Here is a 23116-nt window from a genome sequence, read left to right on the forward strand (position 1 = left end):
TAACGCTATATTTGATATATAGGTGATACATGTACATATATATGTTTTAATATACATGCATATAAACAAGCATCTATATACTGTACATATGCAAGTACATAGTGTTTGTGTGTGTGTGTGTATTTTGTGTCTATGTGTGTTTAAGTGTGTGTGTTTGTGTGTGTGTGTGTGTGTAGAAAAAATCAGTCTAATGTATTAAGGCAACGTGAGAGCTTTACATTTTTCATTATCATCGACATTTATCTGTTCATCAATATGTCCATATACATATACATACATCAATATATAGTATACATATATGTTTATTAAATTTTTTTTTCGCTTTTAATATTTATCATTCACCAACATTTACATTATAGTCGTTAGCAAATTTCTCGACTTTTCATTTGTCACTTAATTAATTAATTGTTTTAATTTCAATTGTATTTACTTTAAAATTGTCGTTTTTAGTGAATTTTTTTTTTGTATTTTCTTCTTTAAATTTTACCAACTTAATTAAATAGTTAAATACTTGTACACTGTATATATATGTATATACATATATATGTATTTTATGTATTCAGTGATAGGTTTTTCTTTTTGTTTTCATTACAATTATTATTAACAATAAAATTTTGGTATGTTTTGTGTTTCGCTTTGTTTTCTTTTGTATTTAGTTAGTTAATAAATTTATATAAATTCTTTGTTAGTTCTTATGTAGGTTGTTTGTTTTGTTTTTGTTTTAGTTGAATATTTGTATATATGTATATTGGCTAGGAAAGCAATAATAATATTATTTTAAAGTAGAAGAAGAAGAAGTAGAAGACACAAGACAAGGGCAAGGACCAGGACCAGGTATTATAATTATAAATATATACATATATATATATCAAGGCTGCAAACCTTCAAAATGTTGTTCTATGAGGTTCGGTTCAGAACCGGTTTGCAGCCTTGATACATATACATGTATATGTATATATATGTATAATAATAATAATAATTATGATATAATAAGTAAAATTAGTGAAAAGCATTTTGGTTTTGAGTTATTTTGTTTCCTTCTTTACACGTTACTTTGTAGACTTGTCTTTCCGTCTGTCTGTTCTATTCTGTCCGTTCTGTCTGCTTCTTCTCGATCTTGAACAGTTACACATATACATATATATATAATTTTTTAAGGGCTTTATAATAGGTAGATATATATATATAAATCTTCTTTTTTCTGTTTTTTAATACTAACAAAAATGTAATTTTTGCTTCCTTTCATTGTTTTTTTTTTTTTTTTGTATTTTGTTTTGTAAATTCCTTAGCTATGAATATGAATACGAATATATATAGTTACGAATTAGAATTCTTGCTATAAATATTTCTTTTTTTTTTTTTTAAATTTCTTATGATGTTAAACTACAATTTAGTGAAAAAGCTAATCCAACCGTTTATCTCTCTCGCTCATTCTATATATATATATATATGTATATATATAGATATATCTGTATATACAGGCGACAATAGTATAACAAATCTATAGCTAATAGTATTGTATATATATGTTTATATATATATGTATGTATAATTGTTTGTTATTTACATTAATCCATGCTTTATACAGTCGTTTTAAAAACTCTACTTTGATTACTTGGAAGTATTTTGTTGAATTCGTATTTGTTGGGGCTTTACGCTGGGTAATTGTTCTTTCAAATGATATAACATTCTTTGCTCTCTTTGCTCATCGAACTCTTAACGTTATGAACTCTTTTCTTTTCGTTTTCTTTGACAAATTATTACAGATTTTCTGCTTTTTAAACAGTGGTTCCATCATCATCGTCATCATCGTCATTATCATCTTTCTGTTGCTGCTTCGTCTCCTTGCTTTCCAACTCTTCTTTCTTCAGCTCCAACTCTGTCTTCATCTCCGGCTCCATCTCTGTCTGCCTCTCCTCTTTGGACTGCATCGGTTGTGTTTCCTTCTCCGTCTCTGTCTCCTTCTCCATCACCTTCTCCTCCTCCTGGACCAGCTCCTGCTCCGTTTGTGACTTTGGCGGCGGCGTCGTGGTTGTGGGCGTGCTTGTGGGCGTTGGTGTTCCACTCGGCTCCAGCGACAGCGACAGTTCCTCCGCTGAGGGCGGCGTTATGATCTCACAGGGATGCGCGGCCCGTTCGGCCTCCAGGGCAATCGCCTCATCCTCGAGCTGCTGCAGATGCTGGCGCAACTCCTCCTCCTGCTGCTCCTCCAGCAACTGCTGCTGGGCCAGACGACTCTCCTCCAGCTGTCGCATCAATTCCGGCGGCAATTCACCCGTATAATCAAAGGCGGCAAATGGCTCCGATGTATCGATATTGATGGCCTGCTTCTTCTTGTCCGCAATCAATTTCCACATGTTGAGCAACGTATTGAAGTTCATCAGATCGATGCCAGGTGGCGCTGTGACACCCGGAGGCAATGACATGGCACCAATCGCAGCTGCTGGAGTGCTACACCTGGCCCCATTGTCGTCCTCCGGCTGCTCCTCCTGCTCCTGCTCCTGCTCCTCGTCATCCTCATCCTCGGAACTGCTGCTGCTCACAGCACGAATCTTATGCTTACGGGATTTACTCATGAATGCCCGCACCTCAGCGAATTTCTGTTCCCTGGGTATTGAGCTGCGACGTGAACTTGTCATCTCCTCGCTGCTGCTGCCCAGAATTTGATTATACTCCCGCAATCCCAGCTCCTCGACGGGCACATAATGCTCACCAATCTCAATGAGATACACACAGCGATTGACATGGGATCGAAACAGAATATCCTTGTGATTCGGCACCCACACATGCACCACATGTCCCACCATTCCCGCACTCGGCTCCCAATCCTTCCAGCTCAAGCGTCCGCCATTCGCTCGCATGTGATCCGCTGGCCAGACCACAGCATCAATTATGTCCAGGCAGTCGTAGATCTGTCAAGAAACACAAAATATTCATTTACAATATATTCAATTATTTCTACAATCTGTGAACCGGTTCATAAGATGGTTCACACGCCAAAGCATGGTTGTATCAAAATAAATGTAATGAGAATTTAAATTGAGAAAGTTTAAGTATAAAATTTTAAATTACCATAAAAATTCAAACGCAGAAAAAGTTGTAAACCAAAATAAGAAATATTTCTTATAAGGAAATTATTATTAGGAAAATAAGTTGATTCAAAAGTGTTTCGATGTCATTAATTTTCGAAATTTTTATTTTCTCGCTTTAGCTATGATGATAAAAATTTGTATGCAAAGGCGTCACATGTCATTCTTTCTGAAAGTGTTTCTTAAACTTGTGGAAAATGGTTCACCAGCAGTTCGGATCTATAAATTTTTTTAAATATCATAGCTATAATCATAAAAGTTTCAAAATAAAAGTGTTTTTTCTTCTGACAATTTGGAAATTGGCGCTAAAGTGCCTCAGATATGATTTAAAAGTGGTTCAAAAGTGGTTCGAGGTCATACCTCTAAAAATGTTGTAGCTATGATCATGAAATTTGCTATAAAGGCGTTACATAATATTCGTATTGGAAAATTTGCAACTGATTCTCAAACTTGTTGAAATTGGTTTAAAAGTGGTTCGGAGCCGAAACTCTGGAAATGTTGTAGCTATAATTATGAAATTTGGTACGTAAACGCGTTACATGATATTCTTAATGGAAAATGTTCAACTGACTTGTTGGAATTGGTTTAAAAGTGGTTCGGAGCCGAAACTCTGGAAATGTTGTAGCTATGATTATGAAATTTGGTACGTAAACGCGTTACATGATATTTTAAATGGGAAATTTTCAACTGACTTGTTGGAAGTGGTTTAAAAGTGGTTCGGAGTCAAAACTCTGGAAATGTTGTAGCTATGATTATGAAATTAAGTACGTAAACGCGTTACATGATATTCTTAATGGAAAATGTTCAACTGACTTGTTGGAAGTGGTTTAAAAGTGGTTCGGAGTCATATTTCTGGAAATGTTTAAGCTATGACACTGAAACTGGGTGTATCGTTAGAAAATGAGTTTTAAAACTGTAGAATGGTGTGGCAACAGGAATCAAACTTGATCTGCACTTACCCCCGTGTCGTCCACGATAATGACCTTTCGGTAGATCTCGATCCTTGGCTTCCTCGGCGTCAGATGCGTTGTGGATGCCACTGTGGTTGTGGTTGCCGCTGGACTCGTGCCTCCCGGCGCCGTCTCGTTGGCCATGAGGCAAATGGGACCCTTGGTCTTGCGGGGATAATCCCCAGGCGTGGTGATGATGTTGCCCACGCCCATGCCAACGCCCAGACTGCCGGAGGAGGAGGAGAGTTTGTTGGAGCGCGGACTCGGCTCGTATTCGACCAGATCGGAGCGTGCTTGGGGGGCATCCTTGGGAGGCAGAGCCGTCTCGCCACCACTGGCCACCGTGGCACCGCTGGCAATGGGCAATGTGGCACGACGGGCACTGGCCTGCAACTGTCCACCACTGCTGCGTACACTGCGTGGTCCACTGCTGCCGCTGGCCCGGAGTGTCGACCCGGAGACGGAGGCCACCTCCTGATCCCGTTCGCGATTCAAGAGTCCGGCAATTAGGGTGGTCGAGGTGGGTTTCACGGGCATTACGGCGAGTCCGCCGCGCACCACCGCCAGGGTGTCGCTCACATAGCTGCCACCCAGGCTGCCGGAGATGCCACTCATGCCGGCGACATTGCCACGCACGCCGTAATAGCTGTTGACGGTGAGCGTGTTGTAAAGTGGCGCCGATATGAATACGGGCGCCAATTCACCCGAATCCCCGCCAGCGCTGGACGCTGTGCCGGGTGCACTGCCTCCCAGAGCAGCAGCGACACCGCCCGCTCCCGTCGAGCCAGTTGCTCCTAGTCCGCCACCTGCTCCGCCCACTCCCACTCCAACTCCTCCTGCTCCTGCCATGGTGGAACCCGCACCCACCACGCTGCCACCGCTGCCGAAATTGCAGGCGCCCAGCTGCATAGACGCCTCCATGGCAGAGCCGGAGCTGCAGCCCTGGCGACAACGCTCCCGTATGCGATGCCACCAATCCAGCACGGTTTGTCGAATTGTGTCCAAGGTAATGGCACCGCCGATCACCTGACACAGCTGCGAATTCGTGTCCGCATAGGATGTGGTCAGCGGCGACACATAGATGGGATACCCGATGGGCTGATCACAGCTGGAGTTGATGATATTACGCAATGCCTGCTTGGCATTCTGGATGCTGCCACGCTCCGGATTGCGATTGCGCAGATAGATCAATTCCTGCTGCTGTCCTGCCCAGAGACCACGCACACACTCCCGATTCAGCTTGATGACACGAAAGCTGAGGAAACGCTTCGTCAGGCGAATGATGCGATACTCATCGGAGCCATCCTCCATGACGTGGCGCAGGGCGAGCAGATTGGGTGCACCACGGAGCACAGCACTGCGCCACACGGGATCTGCCTCATGGGAGATGACCAGCTCCTTGGAGCAGCTATCGATGGCCTCATACAGGGCATGGGGATCGAGGAACTCATCGGGATTTGTGATGTGATCCTGTTGCAATTTCAAGGCCATTTTAACGGCGGGCGCAACGACGGAATGCAACAGCTCCATGTCCGCAAAGACCCATTCATCCCTGGGCGAGGTGATCCGAAAGTCACCCTTGAAGAGCGCATGCAGACCATGCAAAAAGAACTCCACACCGGTCAGCGAACTGTGCGAGGCGGTGGCCAAGGAACGACGCGCCAGCAGACCCAAGGCGAGGCACAGTGACACCAATGGTGCATCCTTGGACACACTGGCCACCTTCAGCTTCAGGGCTGGTCGCTGTGTCGTTGTCATTGAGGGCACTGTGCTGGGCAGTATGGTGGTCAGATTGCCATCCTGTTGACTCATGTTGGATTGATGGTGATTGGTGTTCCTCGGCGAATCCTCCTTGCGCAATGATGATTTTCCCATGCCCATTCCCATGCCCATACCCATTCCCATTCCCGTTCCCGTGGCTGTTGTGGTTGTTGTCGTTGCCTTGGACAACTTGACAAACACATTCTGATCCATGTAGGTGACATAGCCACCCAATCCGGGCGCACTCTCCGACGTCTGCCGCGAGATGTTGGCAAAACTATGGGAACTACTTAAATGCTCGCTGGATTCTTGGACCACATGATGTGGCGCAGTGCTTCCGCTGCCGCTGCCACCGCTGCCACTGCCACTCATCGTGGCACTCTTCTGGGGACGCACCACACTGCGCAGCTGCTGCTGGGATTGGGATTTGGACTGTGGTGCAGTGGCAGCGCCATGCGAGGACAGATTCGGTGTGCTCTTGGAATCATTGTGGGCGGGTGTGTTATTCGCTGTGGTTGTTCCCGTTGCTGCTCCAGCTGTGCCACTTGCAACAGCTATGCTTACTCCCAATCCTCCGGCTCCTCCTCCAACTGTTGCTGTATTTATTGTGGCTGCTGGCAGCGCTGTGGATGTCGCTACTCCAGTTCCGACTCCAGTTGCAGCTGTCGCCATCGGCATTGGCATTGTCGTCGTCGTCATCGTTGGTGTCTCCTTGCCCAATTGCAGCTCCTTGCGCTTATCCACACAGTAATTGATCCACTTGAGGTAGACATAACAGAAACTGGATCTCGTAATGCCCACGGCACGAAAATCGAAATCCTCATCCAGATTGAAATTGAATATGGGATCCAGATCCACAAATTGACGACTCAACGTATGCTGCAGTGCCTCCTGAATGGGTCCCGAGGCGAGCCATTGCTCCAGCTTTGGATTCTTCACCACATAATAGATAATGCTCTGAAATAGAGATACAAGAAAAATCAGTTTCAAACTCAATTTTGTATAGAAATATTCAGGTCTTTAATATAGACATCCATTATGGATATTCAGAAATTGTGATGCATCGATTTCAGCTCTATGTTTATCAAAGTGGGAAAGGCTATAGTCGAAATCCCGACCATAGGATACCCGTTACTTATTTCAATATATATAAATGTACTTTACAGAAATTACTAACTAACAAAAGCTACTGCATACTTTTAGGTGATTGTATTGAAATAATAACTTTATTAATAACTTTGGTTAGCTATTACTCCCGTTCTATTTGTCCGATCTTGCTGCGGTTAAGTGAAAATATAGATAATATTAATAGATAACGTTAAATACCATACAAACTGTATTATCTTAAAAACTGTGGGTGTGTTGGTTTTTCGAGATTTGCGGGAACGAAAGGCGGCGTGTCAAAAATTGAAAACGAATTTGACCTGCTTCAACGCATTTGTAGTCTGTGGGTGAAAGTTTGGTATCTCTATCTCTTAAAGTCTCTGAGATCTAGGCGCTCACACGGACGGACAGACAGACGGACGGACGGACAGACAGACGGATGGACGGACGGACAGACACACTTGGCTTTATCGACTCGGCTGTTGATGCTGATCAAGAACATATATACTTTACGGGGTCGGAGATGCCTGCTTCTCCCTGTTACATACACTCCAACGAACTCAATATACCCTGTTGCTTATTTTTTAAGTTACGATTTCAGAACTCACCTTAATGTAGTAGGTGATGAGCACCTTGCGATACTCGAAGACCTGCAACGTTGCACTCGCCAGATTATCGGATATGGAATAACCCTCGATGACATACTGAGCGGCAACCACTTGCCAGGCAAGCCAGCGTGTGGAGAACATGGCATTCGCACTGAGTAGGCGCGGCAAGTGTCCAGGATCACAGCAACAACAGCCGTCATTATCCTCCACATCCTCCGTTATCGCCTCCACCTCACGCTGCTGACAATACGTGCCCCGAAACTCCAGGCCCCGCATCTGAAATGTGCAGAGTCCGTTGCCTAGTTCGATGATGTGCACCAAGCAATTCAGATCATCGGAGGCGAGCACTAAAAATACATTTCATTGATAGCAATTAATAAAAGATAGCCTAGAAACGCCAAAGATTAAATTCCCTTGCAGAGCTGTGAAGATTTGTAATAAAAATTTCAAAAAAAAAAAAAATAAATAAATAAATTAAGACTTTTCCAGAAATATTAACGTTTTTTTCTTCTAATTTTGTTAAAATCTTGAAAAACTAAGTTTTTTACTAAAAAATTAAGTTTTCAACTAATTGTTCGCATAAGATATGGCTATATTAAATAGTTATCCAGTTTAATAGATGACTTTCGAATTGGATTGAGTTATCTCTAGAAAATATCAAGTTTTTCATACTGAACTTAGAATTTCGAGCGATCGTTGCTATACGAAGTTCTAGAATTTCAAGGAATATTGAAATTTGGAAACACAAATATGGAAACAAACAAAACTAGAAAAATTTGGGAATAATTATTAGCTGGCCAAAATTAAGAATTTTTTTTAAACAAATTTATAATTATATTTGGAAAAAATATCTTAAGTCAAAAATATTTTATTAAAAATTCGCGTGATTTTTCTAATAAAATCCTAAAATTTAGGAGTATTATTGCCACCTTAGTTAAGAAATGTAATATTAATGGTAACAAATATTTCCTTAATATTAATGAAAATGAATTTTTCGCTGTTTTTCTTTTTTTAATTTTATTAATTTTTGTAGCCTAAATGGTTTCTGAACTTCCTAACTTTCTGGTTGAAAAATGTAATAATAACAAATATTTCTTTAATATTAATGTAAATAAATTTTTCAAGCTGTTTTTTTCTTTAGATATTACTGATTTTTGTAGTCTAAAAGTTTTCTGAAGTTCCCAATTTATAAAGCGCTGTGCAAAATTGTTTCTTTTAAAAAATAGTTAACCCCGTGGATCTTGAAATTTATATTTTTTTAAACTTGTTGCAGAAAAATTAACAGATAAATAAATTAAGTATAAACATTTTATATTTTCTTTGTTTAAATAATAACTTGACTAGCAGTATACTTTTTAGAGGTTATTTGAAAGTGATTCCTATCGAAATTCGAATACTCTCTGCAAGGGGGAGTCACCTCTCACACTCACACACACACAGACTCACATTCAGTGTACACTTACCGAAACAGTCGCCTTGGTTGACATTGCCCCAGCGACCCATGAGCAAATCGCCGCAGAGGGAATGTTGCAGAGATCGGGTGAGGTGCTCATAGAAAATGCTATTCAGATTGTTATCATCGGCGCCCAAGTCGCGCTCCAGCTGGGAGCTGAGACGTGTGTTGGAGTGATCAATGCGGCGAGTGTTGTAATCCCGTTCCCAGAATTTCACGGGACGCACATACGAGGTGAGGAAAATGGCGCTGCCGAGAAATGGATTCAATGGCGTCGATAGAAGTGCGGATATACCCGCTTGCAGGAACAACATGGCCGAATGTGGAACACTAAATGGTTGGGCAAATGCATGGAATGCCGATCCCCAGGTGATCTGCCATGGTGCAATATACGTCACAATAAACTGCAACTATATATACAAATAATAATAATCAATTTAAATCATTTCTTTTAATTCGCGTCGAATTAATTGTCGAATTTCTTACCTTGAGCAGAAAATCGCAGCATTTGCGAAAGGCGAGCGAGACAAAGAAATAGTCGATAATAAAGCTTTCGGTTGCCATTGCAAAGTCAATGCGAAAGAGCAGGACGGTGAATATGATGATCAGATATTGATTGGTTGGATCCGAATATGCATTGCGTACAACTACAAAGAGTTCGAAAGAAGTATAACAGTTAAAGTGCAATGCAAATAACAGCTGAAAGAGGAGCTGATAGAAAGAGATAGAAAGCGAGAGCAAGAGCTTTCATCAACAACAAATGAGCATGGTGAACTTTCTATTATAAATTCAAGTTAGTAAATTAGTGTAGCTAAAGAATATGTTTTATAGAGTCGGAATTGATTTCCTCTGACTTTAACATAAATGCACACAAATCTATAATACTACATATTTCAGGTTTACAGGGTATAAACAATATGAAATATGTTGGAAATATTTTAAGAATTAATTTAAGACACTAAAATAAAAAAAGGAAAACTAATGAAAAATAAGAAAAAATAAAAATAAGAAAAATAAAAAAAAAAAAATAAAAATAAAGAATATATGTGTAAGGGTGCATCGATTTTGTCGAAAAAAAAGGTAAAAAATAAAGTTCTTAAATCAATTCTTAGTTGAAAAATGTTGCGTATTTAGTCCTTGCAAGGACGAAAATTATGTTTTAAGGACAATTTGTCTTTGTACTTGAAAGTCCTGGCTCCAACACGAGTTTTGATACCAATCTTATCAGGATCGGACTAAAAATACTAAGGATATGCTAATAATTCATGCTAAAAATATATTCAAAAAAAGCGTTTTTCAACTCAAAAAGCGGGAACTAGGAATTGATATGGTGTCCTGGTGAAAACATCTTGGAATTGACTGTAAATAATCAGAGTTAATCTTCTCTGATTGTCACATACTTGCACACAGAAATATAATACTTCAAGTTCAAGGGATTTAGGGTAGAAGCAATATAAGAAAACATTAAGAAAAAATTTGTGGAAACTTGAAATTTTCAAAAGGCCACACCAAATAAAGAGAGACAGGGATAGAGAGGGAGATATAGAGACTGCTGGAAAAGAGTGGCAAAATGTAAATCTAACTATAATTTTTTTTTTCGTTACAGTTCATAATTTATTTTTAATTGTATTTGTATTTTTAATCTTTAACTTAATTTTTATACTTGGTGATTTTTTGATTGCCGACTGCTTTTAGTCGTGCATAAATAAGTGAATAAAAAAAAAAAAAATAAATAAATAAATAAATACTCACATTTGAGAGCACAAACAGCGACAATGAGAGTTCCCCAAGGAACGCCAAACTTGGTGGCAATCAATTGGGAATCGGCGGTCAGCGATGAGATGGCCAACAGTGGGAATAGCACATTCCGCTCCAGCACACTCAGATAGATGTAGAACTTCTCGAACCACATGATCTGTGGTGCATTCAGCACCTCAAATTGTCCAAATTCCTTCTGCCGCAACAGTGGACGGGCGAAACAGAGCCACGGCATGTGTTTCCTCATCTGGGGCACGGCGTAGTGGAGCAGCACACCCAAGGTGCCAATGAAGGCATAGAGAACCACATTGAGATCCGGCTGGAGCACCGTAAAGACCGTGCTGCAATGCAGGACGAGCACACTGACTCCGAGCAGAGTCATCACAACGAGATCGTTTTTCAGACGTGTCGTTACGGTGGCCTGAAGTTTCCTGGGCAATGGATCTGGCAACTCATTGTCCAGTTCCCCGTTGTCCATATCCGGCGCATGATTTGTATCCGTATCGGGTTCCGGATCGATAATTCCCGCATCCACATCCGTCGTTGCTGTGCCGGCACCGGCGGTCAAGGTGGACATGTCACCCGGATTGGTGGTCGACGAGCTGGAGATCTTGTCATCCTGGGAATCTGGAATGCCAGCTGTTTTGGGCTCCTCCTCATAGACATGCTCCTCCAGTTTGACATCCTCGCTGGGTAAATCCACCTGCCCATCCTCGCCAGCATCGACGCCAATGGAGGCATATGAACTGGACGCGGTGATGGCTCTTTTGCTGCTGCTTATGGTCTTGCCCAGAGTTTGACTGCTGCCCAGAGAGGATGCCTTGGATTTGCTATGCTTATGCTCCAACTGCAGTTCCAGTTGTGCCTCCTGATCCGCGTCTGCCTGCTGATCCGCCTCCGCCTCCGCATCGGCTTCAGCTTCCTCCTGTTCCTCATCCTCCAGCTGCTGCCGCTGCTGTTGATCCTCATTGATGGCCAGTTTCTCCAGCGAACTCAACTCAATATGCTCCTGACTATTCCCTATGGAACTGACCAGCTCCTGTTGCCGTGTCCTACTGGACACCAGCTCCACTTGACGCTTCCCTCGACTCCCTTGTTGTTGTTGTTGCTGTTGTTGCTGCTGTTGTTGTTGTTGAGTTGGATTTGGATTTTGATTCTTGCGACTGCTGTGCGGATGATGACTTGGCTCCTCCTCATCCTCCCGATACGTGCTCACAATGCACGTCTTGATGAGACGCCACAGGTGACTGAAATCGCTGGCCGATCGCGACAGATGATAACCCAACGGAATCAGCATCGCACAGAAGATGGAGAACAGTATATACTGTGTTCCCCTCTGCTCGTCCAGCGCCGCATAAAGTGGTCCATAGAGCAGCATTATGGCCAGCACCGAGCGCAGCAGGCAGAGAAATGAACCTGCAATACAACACAATAATTGACGACATTAATCTAGCTATCAATTCAGTTATAATCTAGCTATCAATTCAGTTATAATCTAGCTACAAATTCAGTTATAATCTAGCTATCAATTCAGTTATAATCTAGTTACAAATTCAGTTATAATCTAGCTATAAATTCAGTTATAATGTAGCTATCAATTCAGTTATGAATTCAAGGCTGCAAATCTTCAAAGTATTGGAACAATTTCGAAACATTTCGCTTATTTTCTAAATTGTTTTGGAGATTTTGTTAAATTTGTAAGCCTATTAAATGTTTAATAATGTGATTTTGATCATGTTTAGGACTCTGAATTCTTAATTCTGCATTTTAATCGTATAAATAAAATATTTCTTCTCCACATCCCGATTTTAGTTTTGTTGGTGAGGGTCGTCCCTTTGAATTTTTAAAAATTGAAAATTTTAAATCTTTCTTTTTTACTTTTAATCAAGTCCTTATACTTTAATAAGTATAAAGCAACACTTTAAACTTGATTCTGGGACCTTTTTTTTTCTGTAAAAAATCATGGGAAATCTGACAAAAATTTGGACTTGTAAAGTTGATAGGTCAGAGGATTGACCAACTTCGAACTGTCATAACTTTGGATTAACTTAACCGATTTTAAAATGGAATGTTATTTTAATCATGGTTTGGCATCTAAAATTATTCTGCATTTAAATTTAATTAGTTTTTGACAAAAAATTATTTTCCTTTAAATCTTGGATTTGATGCTAAGGGTTCCTTCTTTGATATTTTGAAAATTAAAAATTTTAAATCTCAAGTTTTTACTTTTAATTAACTCCTTATATCGTAATTAGTATAAAACAACAGTTAAAACTTGATTCTGAGACCTTACATTTTTCTGTAAAAAATCATATCAAAATTAAGAAATATTTTGACTTCTAAAGTGTCTAGGTCAAAGGTCTGACCAACTTCAAATTGCCATAACTTGATCAAATCCAAGCCGATTTTCAAAAGGAATGTCACTTTGAAAATGATTTGGCCTCTACATTTATTTTGCATTTAAATTTAATTTGTTTTTGACAAAAAATCATTTCCCTCAAAATCTTGGATTCGATGCTAAGGGTCCCCCCTTTGATATTTTGAAAATTGATGATTTTAAATCCCAAGTTTTTACTTTTAATCAACTCCTTATATCGTAATTAGTATAAAACAACAGTTAAAACTTGATTCTGAGACCTTTCATTTTTCTGTAAAAAATCAGATCAAAATTAAGAAGTATTTTGACTTGTAAAGTGTCTAGGTCAAAGGTCTGACCAACTTCAAATTGTCATAACTTGATGAAAACTAAGCCGATTTTCAAAAGGAATGTCATTTTCAAAATGATTTGGCCTCTAAATGTATTCTACATTTCAATTTAATTTGTTTTTGACAAAAAATCATTTCCCTTAAATTCTTGAATTCGATGCTAAGGGTCCCCCCTTTGAGTTTTTGAAAATTGAAAATTTTAAATCTCATATTTTCACTTTTAATGAACTCCTTATATCATAATTAGTATAAAACAACACTTTAAACTTGATTCTGAGACCTTTAATTTTCTTGTACAAAAAATCCTGTCAATTGCGATAGAATTTTGGACTTGTAAAGTTGCTAGGTCAAGAATTCAAACAACTTGAAAATTTCATAACTTTGTCAGTACTGAACCGATTTTCAAGCGGAATGTCATTTTAATCTTGGTTTGTCCTCTAAATTCATTCTGCATTCAAAATTTAACTCCATGATAACTTTAAGCGGTATTTGTTAGATTCCCTATTGTGCCCACAAGGACATGGCTTAATAAATTCTTTATCCTGATCAAGAATATATTTGTAAATGTTTAAGACCTTACACATATAGTGATGAATTTAGACATCCGTCTGCAAGGGTAACACTCAGATTGCTTGAGAGGATCAGGGGGATAACTTACCCAAGAGACTGCTCGCCGCATTGCCGCCAAAGAGATGCATGTCCAGCTGCTCGAGGAGATACATGAGGAATGTGTTGATCTGTGGACACAAGCCCACCGAGAAGATGATGGGAAAGCAGAGCAACAGCACATACAACGACTGCAGGAGCAGAGTCACCACACTGGCCGGTGAATAATGGACGCCAAAGAAGATTAAGGCCGCCGGCGGACGTTGCGAATACTCCGCATCCAGGCGCTTGAGGAGCAGCAATAAACCGCCACAGATGCAGAAGTAGATGGCGCGGGAATAGGCGACCGTTTTATTGAAACCATGAACCGGAGACGCCGCATCCGGTTGGACGCTCTTCACCAGCGAATATTGTGCGCCGGCGATGACGCCACAAAAGAGCAGGACACACAGATCCTTGTAGTGATTATGCTGGAGTATTGCCGCTCCCAGGCAGGCAACCAAGGTGCACAACACGCTGGCCAGGAGCACATGCAGCCAATGCAGATCCCGATCGAATAAAGCCAACAGTTCCAACCGATCCATGGCTATCTTGAACTCCTGCTCGTGTCCACACCATTTGAAGCGGTATTTGTAGAAACTCTTGGGCGGCACCGGCTTCTCGGCGGCGAGCAGACATGGTGGACGCCAGTAGTCGCAGTAGGGTGCAAAGTGTCCCTCCACATTGAGCATGGGTTGATTCAGCTGCTGCTGCGAGTTGGCCGCTGCAGCGGCAATCGCTGCATTGACGGCGGCATCCGTGGAGCAGACATTGCCACCAGTTGCTCCCGCTCCTGATCCCATACCCATTCCCGTTGCTGCTCCCGTGCCGCCTGCTGTTCCAGTTGCTGATCCTGATCCTGCCGCTGCTGCTGCTGCCGCTGCCACTGCGGCGGCTGCTTCGTTCAGCTGTTGCTGCAGTGCATCATTGCGTGCCGTTTGACGCTCGCTGCGCATCACATTGAATAATCCCTGGAGTGAGAATTGCGCCGCATTTGCCGTTGGCGGCGACGCATCGCGTGCGGCGAGCAAGCCCAATGATGCAGTTGCTCCACCGCCACTACCAGCTGCTCCTGCACCTGTGCCGCCTTCCGCCGGCTTGGCATCCCAGCGCATCTTATCCCAGAAGGCTCGCTCAATGTGCGCCATGTGCTCCACGGAACTGGAGGCACCCTGCAGTGCCTGGATCGCATCCTGATAGAACTGAAAGTGCGCACTGGACATGTTGGGTGGCACTATGCTGGGATTGGCGGGCACGGGAGTGCCATCTGGCAGTATGCCGGCAATGGGACGACCCCGCTCATCCACCGCACCGCCGTGCATCAGCCACAGCATCTTGTGGATGTCCGCCGTCAGGCTCTCCGTCAAACTGATGCTGTGCGTCGAATTGGAGCTGGAGGAGTTCCTCGAGGCGCCGCTGGGCAGCATGGAGAGCTTCAGGGCCTGCTTCACCAGTGACAGCTCATTGTTGGCAGCTCCTCCATCTGTGGTGCTCGCATCCGCCAGGACACGACGTCGACGCAGTTCGTCCACCTCCCGATACTTGACCACTTTGGGTATCGCTCCCAGACTCCGTCCAGCTGCCATGCGTGATGTGCATGGTTGCTCCTCATCATCCGCTGTCTGGGATTGAGATTGGGATTGGCATTGAGATTGGTTTTGACATGGTGGCGCATTGTCCATGCCCGCCAGCAGCTGATCCTTGGAGCTGGCGCTCACCTGCTCACAGTCGCTAGATGGACAGCCCGAGTCCGCTTCACTTCTTATCAGCTGGCTGCGTTGCTGTGCGGGATTAGCAGCTGATCCCGCTGCTCCCGCTCCTGATCCCATTCCCGCTCCCGGCAGTGCACAATGCCGATGGTCCTGGGCGAGCTCCTGACGCAACGCCTGCTCGGCGGCCATTTCCCTGGCGGATTGCTGCTGCTGGCGATTGCTGAGCAGCGGGGAACGTGAACCCGTATTGTTATCCTCCGTCTCCTCATCATCGGAGGCTGCCACAGTCGAAGGAGCAGCTGGAGTTGGAGTTGAAGTGGGCGGAGCAGCTGCTTGTGCCGCTCCAGCTGTTGTGGTTTTCAGCACATCGTCCAGCTGACTGTGCGTCTGCTGCAGCTCATTGAGTATATGCTCGAGATTATCATCGAAATCCTTGAAGACATCATCATCATCATCCGCCAGGATACCACCCACATCGGATTCGGCGCTGTGATGCGTCTGACTGCAGCCCAGGGCGCGTGTCCGTCGTCTCCGCGGCACATCATCCAGCTCATCATCATCATCGTCATGGTCATGGCCCATTCCCACTCCCACTCCCACACCCATTGCCATGGCCATTCTAATGCCATTACCCGTCTTATCCTCCGTCGTCTTCTCATCCAGATGCTCCACTATGGGATACACCGGTGGCTCTATTAATGCCGTCGTGGAACCACAGGCACTGGAGCTGCCAAAGATGACGCTACTACAACTGCCACTGCCACTTTCCGTATAGTTTTGATCCACCAGACGTGGTGGATATAGATTCAAATGCTGATTCCTCACCAGACATTTGCTGGGCGGCGGCAGTGGATTCCTCAATCCTGGCTGTCCACTTATCGCCTCCACGCTGTTGGGATGCGGACTGAGATTGGACACAGATGCCTGCGGACAGAGCACCTCCAAGGCGGCGCTCTTAATGCGACGCACACCATTACCCGAGTTGCAGTGGGCGTTGGAGTGGGAGTGGCAGTTGGCTGGAGTGGAGCCGGAACAGTTGGCTCCGCCACTTGGCGCCAATGTGGATTTGGAGCCCGTTTGACTTTGCTTCTGATAGCTGGTGGCATTGGAATGTCGTCGTCGTTTCATCGCCGCTGTGCCGCCAGTGCGATTGGTGCCAGTGATGCCACCAATGCCGCCATCTGTGCTCTGTGCCTGCCCGGCACTGGAGCTGGCTGAGAGCTGCAATGCCGACATGGTGCTATTGGGATCCTTGCGTATCAGCGCGGGAAAATTGTGATGCTTGGCATGCTTGGGATGCAGTTGCTGGTGCGGATGCGGATTATGATGCACATGATGATGGTGCTGTAGATGCTGCTGCTGCTGATGCTGCTGACCACGGAATCCCAATCCCAATCCGGAGCCGGATCCATTGCTCGTTTGCTGCTCAATGGCCAGATCTGATTTGGTATAGCTATCATCCTCCAGATACACATCCGATGACGAGTCCAAGATCCACGATTGATTATTGAGATTTCTGCTTAAGCCGAGACCCAGACCCAGACCGTGACCCAAACCCAATTCCATGTCCTCCACATCATGTTGTTGTGGATGCAAATGATGTTGTTGTTGTTGCTGTTGTTGTTGCTGCTGATCTCGTTGTTGTTGTTGTTGCTCGCGCTGCTGCTGTTGTTGCTGCTCGCGTTGTTGTTGCATGGAGTGAAAGAGTCCAGCTCGACTTTGATGCTTCAGACGCTCATCGTGCGTCTCGGAGCTGCGATGCCGCTGGAGGCGTGAGGAACGTTGTTGACTTGGCATTGCCGACAACATCAAGACGGCAGCGGGAGAATTAAATGAGGCGGAGGAGGAACAGGAGGCAGTATCAGCTGCTGTGCCCATTCCCATTCCCGCTCCCGTTCCACTTCCAGTTGTGGCCATAAAATGCTGACGCGGATTCGCCTGTGGCCTAACTGCTTTTGTATGTAGGAAACTTGTTGCTGCCGGTGCTCCTCCTGCGCCTGCTCCTCCGCCTCCGGCTGTTGTTGCTGCTGCTGCTGTTGTTGTGGTGGCTATCGTATCCGATTGATTGCGCATCAGTTTGGCACTCAGTGTGGGCTCCATGTGACCACCGCCCGCATCCAAGCTGCTCTGCCGCTCCAGCCGACGTCGATGACGGCGACTAAAGACCTCGGAGCATTTGCGGGACAGATGTCCAGTGCGTGTTGTTGTTGTTGCTGTTGTTGTTATTGTGCTCTGATTGCGACTGTTGTTGTCACTGTTGCCATCCGCACTGCCAGCACTGCTGCCGCCAGCTGCAGCTCCCGTTCCTAATCCTGCTCCAGCTGCACTTCCCGCTCGATTTGCCGCTGCCGCTGCCGTTCCCGCTCCCGCCTCCATCACCTCCGGATAAACAGCCAGATATTTGCTAAACAATTCATTGGTTTGTGCCGCCACAGCAATTTTGGAGCGTATGGATTTGGAGACGCTGGCAGAGCCGGCCAACGATTGCTGATCCTGTTGGCTGCCCGTGGAGAGCATCGATGGAGCATAGAACATTAATTCAATTGACTCGGAGCTATTCTTGCGATGCACATCCACCTTGAGATCTGTAATCAAAGTAATTGTATAACTAACTTCTGGAGAGGATTAACGGCCAACACACGTACCAATGATGCTATTCACATTGTCTATGGACATGATGCTATTCTCCTCGCTGGCCTCATTGATGGCCTGCTCCACGGATAAACGTGAACCGCCATGAACGCCGGCGGCACGCATTACCTTCATCTCAATGCCATGCTCCTCATCCCGTTCCCGTTCACGATCCCGGTCACGATCGGAGCGTGCTTCCGTTTCTTTGGTCACCTTGAAGAACTGACTTTTGAGATTCACCTCGGACATGGTCTGGGCACGATCGTATAGACGATGCAGCGCCAGATTGATCAGTTTCACCCCTAAAATGGTGCTGCTGGTCAGCACACAGTAGAGACACCATGTCAACCAGGTGCTGGGAAAGTACTAAAACCAAATAGTAGTAGATATAGTAGTTATTACTAATCGTTGTATCGACAAATAGTAGTATGTAGGTATAGTTACTCACCAGATAGGCAACAAAGGGCGAACATAGCAAGTAGAGCCATAGATACAAATGCACCACATTGCAAAATACACCCTGATGTGGATCATAAAAATAGCCGCCGGTCAGTGAGGCCCACACGCCTTGGCGCAGTATCTCCAAGGTCTGTGAACCCATAATGGCCTATACTGCATATTCGCTCAACAATCGTCTAAAAAAGGATCCTCGTTATCGTTATCGTTGATTTGTTGTTGTTCATATATATAAATATACATATATATATATATGTGTGAGTTATCGTTGGTTTTGGTTTCCTTGGTTTGGTAAACACGGGAGCGACGAGGAAGGGCGGGGGTGGAGGGGGAGCTTAAAGCTCCGCCAACTAAAGTTGAAATTCGGTGTGTGTTAAATTCGTTGTCGCCTTCAGGGGAAAGTGAAGTCGAAATCTCATGAATTTTGTTGGCACAGCGAGAGTAACGAAATAACAACAAAAGAAAAACAACAAACCAAAAAAAAAAAAAAACAACGAAAGGCGTTGCTTGTTTCAGCTATATATATGTGTATATTAATGCAATCTGTATATATTTTGCAGATATTTCATGCACTTGCACACCGACTTTTCAGCTGAGATTATTCACATCGATATCGAATTCTCTATTTGCTGCTGCTGCTGCTTCTTCTTCTTGCTGTTGCTCCTCTTGTTGCTGTTGCTTTTGCTGTTGCTACTACTATTTGGTTAGTAGTGTCTTCGTGGATGCAGTTGTTGCAGTAGTAGCAAAGTCACTCTTGGATACACGATGGTTTTTCCGTTTTCTTTTCGTTGCAAGCGTTGTCATTGTTGTTCTTGTTGTTGCTTGGCTGTTGTTTGTTATCAACTTGTGTTTTGCATCGTTTCAGCTTACTAAATTGAACTTTTCTTTATTTGGGTTTTTGTTCTTCTTTGATTTGCTCTTTTTTGCAAAAAGTAACACTCACTCCCTATGCTCCCTCGTTTCATATGCTTTTTCTTTTATTTTTGCCTTCGTCTTCGCCAGTGCTGCCAACTTTTTAGAGGAAAATATAGCTCTTTCTGGCTGGAAAGCATCCGAAAAATAGCTAAAATTGCGATGCTAAATAGCTAAGAAAAACTAGCCAACTTTTTTAGCACCGACCGAGACGGCACAGCTGATTTACAATTGTGCTGTCAACTTTATGAGGGAAGATAGCTATTTCTGGCCGGAAAGCATCTAAATTTGATTTCGCCCTAACTTTTATAATACATAGTTTTAGAAAAAAATTAAAAGTAAAACCTAGCTGAATATATATATTTTAGACAAACATCAATTTTCAAATTCTTCTAACAGCTAAAATTTTTGAATAGCCAGAACTAGCAATAAAATATAAGTTGGCAACAGTGGTCTTCGCTCTCCCTTCGCTATGTCAAAGTTATCGACACATCTTATCGGCCTCCTATCAAGCGCACAAGTGCTGTAAAAGTCTGCAAGCTATTGGCGCGCATTTTAAATAAAAAAAATACATTTTTTTTACTTTATTTTATATTTGCAATAACCCGTCATTAAAACTAATAAAAAAAACGAAAAAAAATTATTATACGACTAAAGCTAAGTAATACATCACAAAGTAAAAATCACACCAATACCCACAAAGCATTTATGGATTTTTTCATTTCATTTCTCTTTTCTTTTTTTTTTTTGTTGAGTAATCTTCAGTCTACGTCGCACTCAGTGCAACGATATGTTAAAATTAATGTTCCTCACTGCTGCTCGCATCCGAACTGGCGTCAACAAAACTATCTTTATGCTCATAATTGTGATGGTGATGGATATGCTCCTCCTCCTGCTCCACGGGCACCTGTTCTATGGGATGATGATGCTCGTGGTGCTCATGATGATCGTGATGATTATGATGATCATGCTTCTCATGGTAATTCTCATGATGATGGATCTGCTCTTTAGTCTGATGAATTTGTATGGGACGATGCTCCTCATGAATTATTTTCTTTTCCTCCTTTAGGACAATCGGCTTATGATGATGATGCACATGTTTTATCACCGTGTGCACATGTTTCTCAATCTTTTTATGCACCGGCACATGGATGACAATCTTCTTTTTCTTCTGCTGACTGCTGCCGGGATAGGAAAAGGGAGGTAGGAAAATGAAGTAAGGTAGCGTTTATTCCAAAAATTCAAATATACCCGGCATTTGTTTCCTGCACACAAACAAGCATTAAAACCAGCACAGCCAAGATCGAGAGCTTCAGAAACTGAGAAAAAAATATATATGTGAAATCATATCAACAAGTAAGAAAATTTGTCGAAGTTTTTATGCCCCGTAGATTTTTAAAACAATTTAAATGGAAACCAACATAAGGTAAATTAAAAAAAAAAAAAAATAGTTTTTTAAACTTAGTTAAATTATCTATAAAAAAAATAGATTTTCATACAAAAATCCTTTTTTTGACGAATCGTTACTATGACGGTATTCAGATTTCAACCAAGACAGATTTCTCTAAGACAAATACCAAATACTAAACAATAAACAAAACAATAAAGTTTTTCATACTAAAAGGAAAATTTTTGACCGATCGTTTCTCTGACAGCTATGTATATCCAGTAATCCGATTCAGTTCGTTCCTGCACCGTTGTTGACTGCCCGTACAGAGTTTGATAAATCGCTAAAAAACTGGGAGTTATACAAATCTTATACAACAACTTATGTGGCCTAAAATCTATTATGTCTGGATGCTCAATATATTCATAATTCAATGCCAGCTATAAATTGTAAGTCAAACAAAATTTGTTGAAATTAAGTATAATTGATTTTTTAACTTGAAAAGAGACGGACATGACTATAAAGACTCAGCTCGTCAGTCTTCTCTAGAATATATACACTGTAATTCGTAATTGAAATAACTATTACCGCGATTTAATGGATCACTATTGTTTTTTGATTTAAGGAAAATACAAAATACACTACTCAATTTTTTTTGTGATTTTGGTGCATTTAAACATATAATATGCCTTTTTGAACATATAATTTTTTATTTGTACTTTTTTTCCTTAAATATTTCCTTATTTTATAATTCAGCTATTTGTGCGGGAATAATCCTCATTTATTTTAATCTTACCACACTACGATTATCCATGTTACTTAATTTGAGGTGAGGCGTTGAATATTGTGGACGATGTGACCGCTCGAGTTGCTCGATAACGAATGATTGATGGCACAGTGCGTCCAAATTATTTTATAACACGAATCCCAAAACCAAAAACCAAAACCAAGACCATGTTTCGGGCTTGAACTGGAATGTAAAGATGGAATGCGACGGCGCCGGCGCCGCTTCGTTTGGTTTCGCTTCCGTGCTTCAAATCCACAAACGTCATCAACGCCAGTTGAAGAAGCGCACGCGCCGATCCAAACCTGCAATTTACAAACATGATGAGTTGAGATCGCAATTGAAAATCATCATCAACAATACAATATACGAGTACAATGCATGTTGATACATTATGGTGATAATAATGATGATGGTGATGATGATGATGATAACGAATTGTGGGTGTTTTCCCTTGTTTGGCGTTTGTTCCCATATTTGTTGGCCAATTTTCTTTTGGTGTTCACCATTATCGTGTGCACCCTACAAATAAAAAATTCATGAAATTTTGTTTCTTATAAAAAGCAGAATTTAGTCCCATTTTATGAATGCCTAGTTAAGGTCTGAGTTAACTAACTGAAAGACATTTTAATATAAAATAAAATTTAGACTAAACTACGAAAATCTTATTTTTTCGAACAATTCCAAGCTAATCTATATACATTGGAAAAACTCTGACTGTGCAGGGTTATGAAAAGAGGCTTAGATGACGAACTTGTGAAAAGTCCTTTTCCGCCAAATCAGGTATATTTCGAAACTGAATTTTATAAAATAAACCTTTTTTTTGCTTATTTTCTTCTATTTTTTGGAATTCTATTTTTATTGGTCCGATTGCAACTATCCCTAATTTTTTTTTCATATATATGAAATTAAAACTTATTTATGAATATACGTTATATACTCAGTGGCCTCACAAAAAATTAACGAAATTTAGAAAACAAGGCATACATTTTTTCAAAACCCCAAAATATAAATGTGGTATTCACTTAACGCTATTTTAGGCCGTTAAACGGGTAGTTTTAGCTGTTGAAGCGCATGAAAGATTCGTTGTTTTGGTTTGGCCAAAAAATTATATTTTTTCCATTGTTTTGATTTCCTTTTTGGGTTTCTTATTGTTACAT

General features: G+C 42.3%; 3 protein-coding genes across 4 annotated transcripts; all 3 read right to left on the reverse strand.

Moving 5' to 3' along the window:
- Positions 1–1364: 1364 nt before the first annotated feature.
- LOC117794326 (protein pecanex) lies at positions 1365–17722 on the reverse strand. The gene is made up of 8 exons (XM_034634945.1): positions 14088–17722; positions 10718–12139; positions 9452–9612; positions 8976–9375; positions 7513–7859; positions 4049–6757; positions 1730–2912; positions 1365–1699 (listed from the first exon to the last, which is right to left on the reverse strand). The coding sequence occupies exons 1-7, from the start codon at positions 17701–17703 to the stop codon at positions 1779–1781; spliced, it is 9789 nt and encodes a 3262-aa protein (XP_034490836.1). The 5' UTR covers positions 17704–17722; the 3' UTR covers positions 1365–1699; positions 1730–1778.
- A 9-nt stretch (positions 17723–17731) lies between these two features.
- On the reverse strand, positions 17732–19881 carry LOC117785563 (protein pecanex-like). Its single transcript, XM_034623651.1, has 4 exons — positions 18866–19881; positions 18432–18783; positions 17784–18371; positions 17732–17742 (listed from the first exon to the last, which is right to left on the reverse strand). The coding sequence occupies exons 1-4, from the start codon at positions 19016–19018 to the stop codon at positions 17732–17734; spliced, it is 1104 nt and encodes a 367-aa protein (XP_034479542.1). The 5' UTR covers positions 19019–19881.
- A 516-nt stretch (positions 19882–20397) lies between these two features.
- On the reverse strand, positions 20398–21132 carry LOC117793482 (histidine-rich glycoprotein). Of its 2 annotated transcripts, none has more exons than XM_034633804.1 (2): positions 21037–21132; positions 20398–20963 (listed from the first exon to the last, which is right to left on the reverse strand). In XM_034633804.1, the coding sequence occupies exons 1-2, from the start codon at positions 21066–21068 to the stop codon at positions 20585–20587; spliced, it is 411 nt and encodes a 136-aa protein (XP_034489695.1). In that variant the 5' UTR covers positions 21069–21132; the 3' UTR covers positions 20398–20584. The 2 variants fall into 2 exon arrangements, with proteins under 2 accessions (XP_034489695.1, XP_034489694.1); XM_034633803.1 differs by having other exon boundaries at positions 20398–20966.
- Positions 21133–23116: the final 1984 nt, after the last annotated feature.

The sequence above is a fragment of the Drosophila innubila genome, chromosome X, assembly GCF_004354385.1.
Source record: "Drosophila innubila isolate TH190305 chromosome X, UK_Dinn_1.0, whole genome shotgun sequence".
Classification (NCBI taxonomy): Eukaryota; Metazoa; Arthropoda; class Insecta; order Diptera; family Drosophilidae; genus Drosophila; species Drosophila innubila.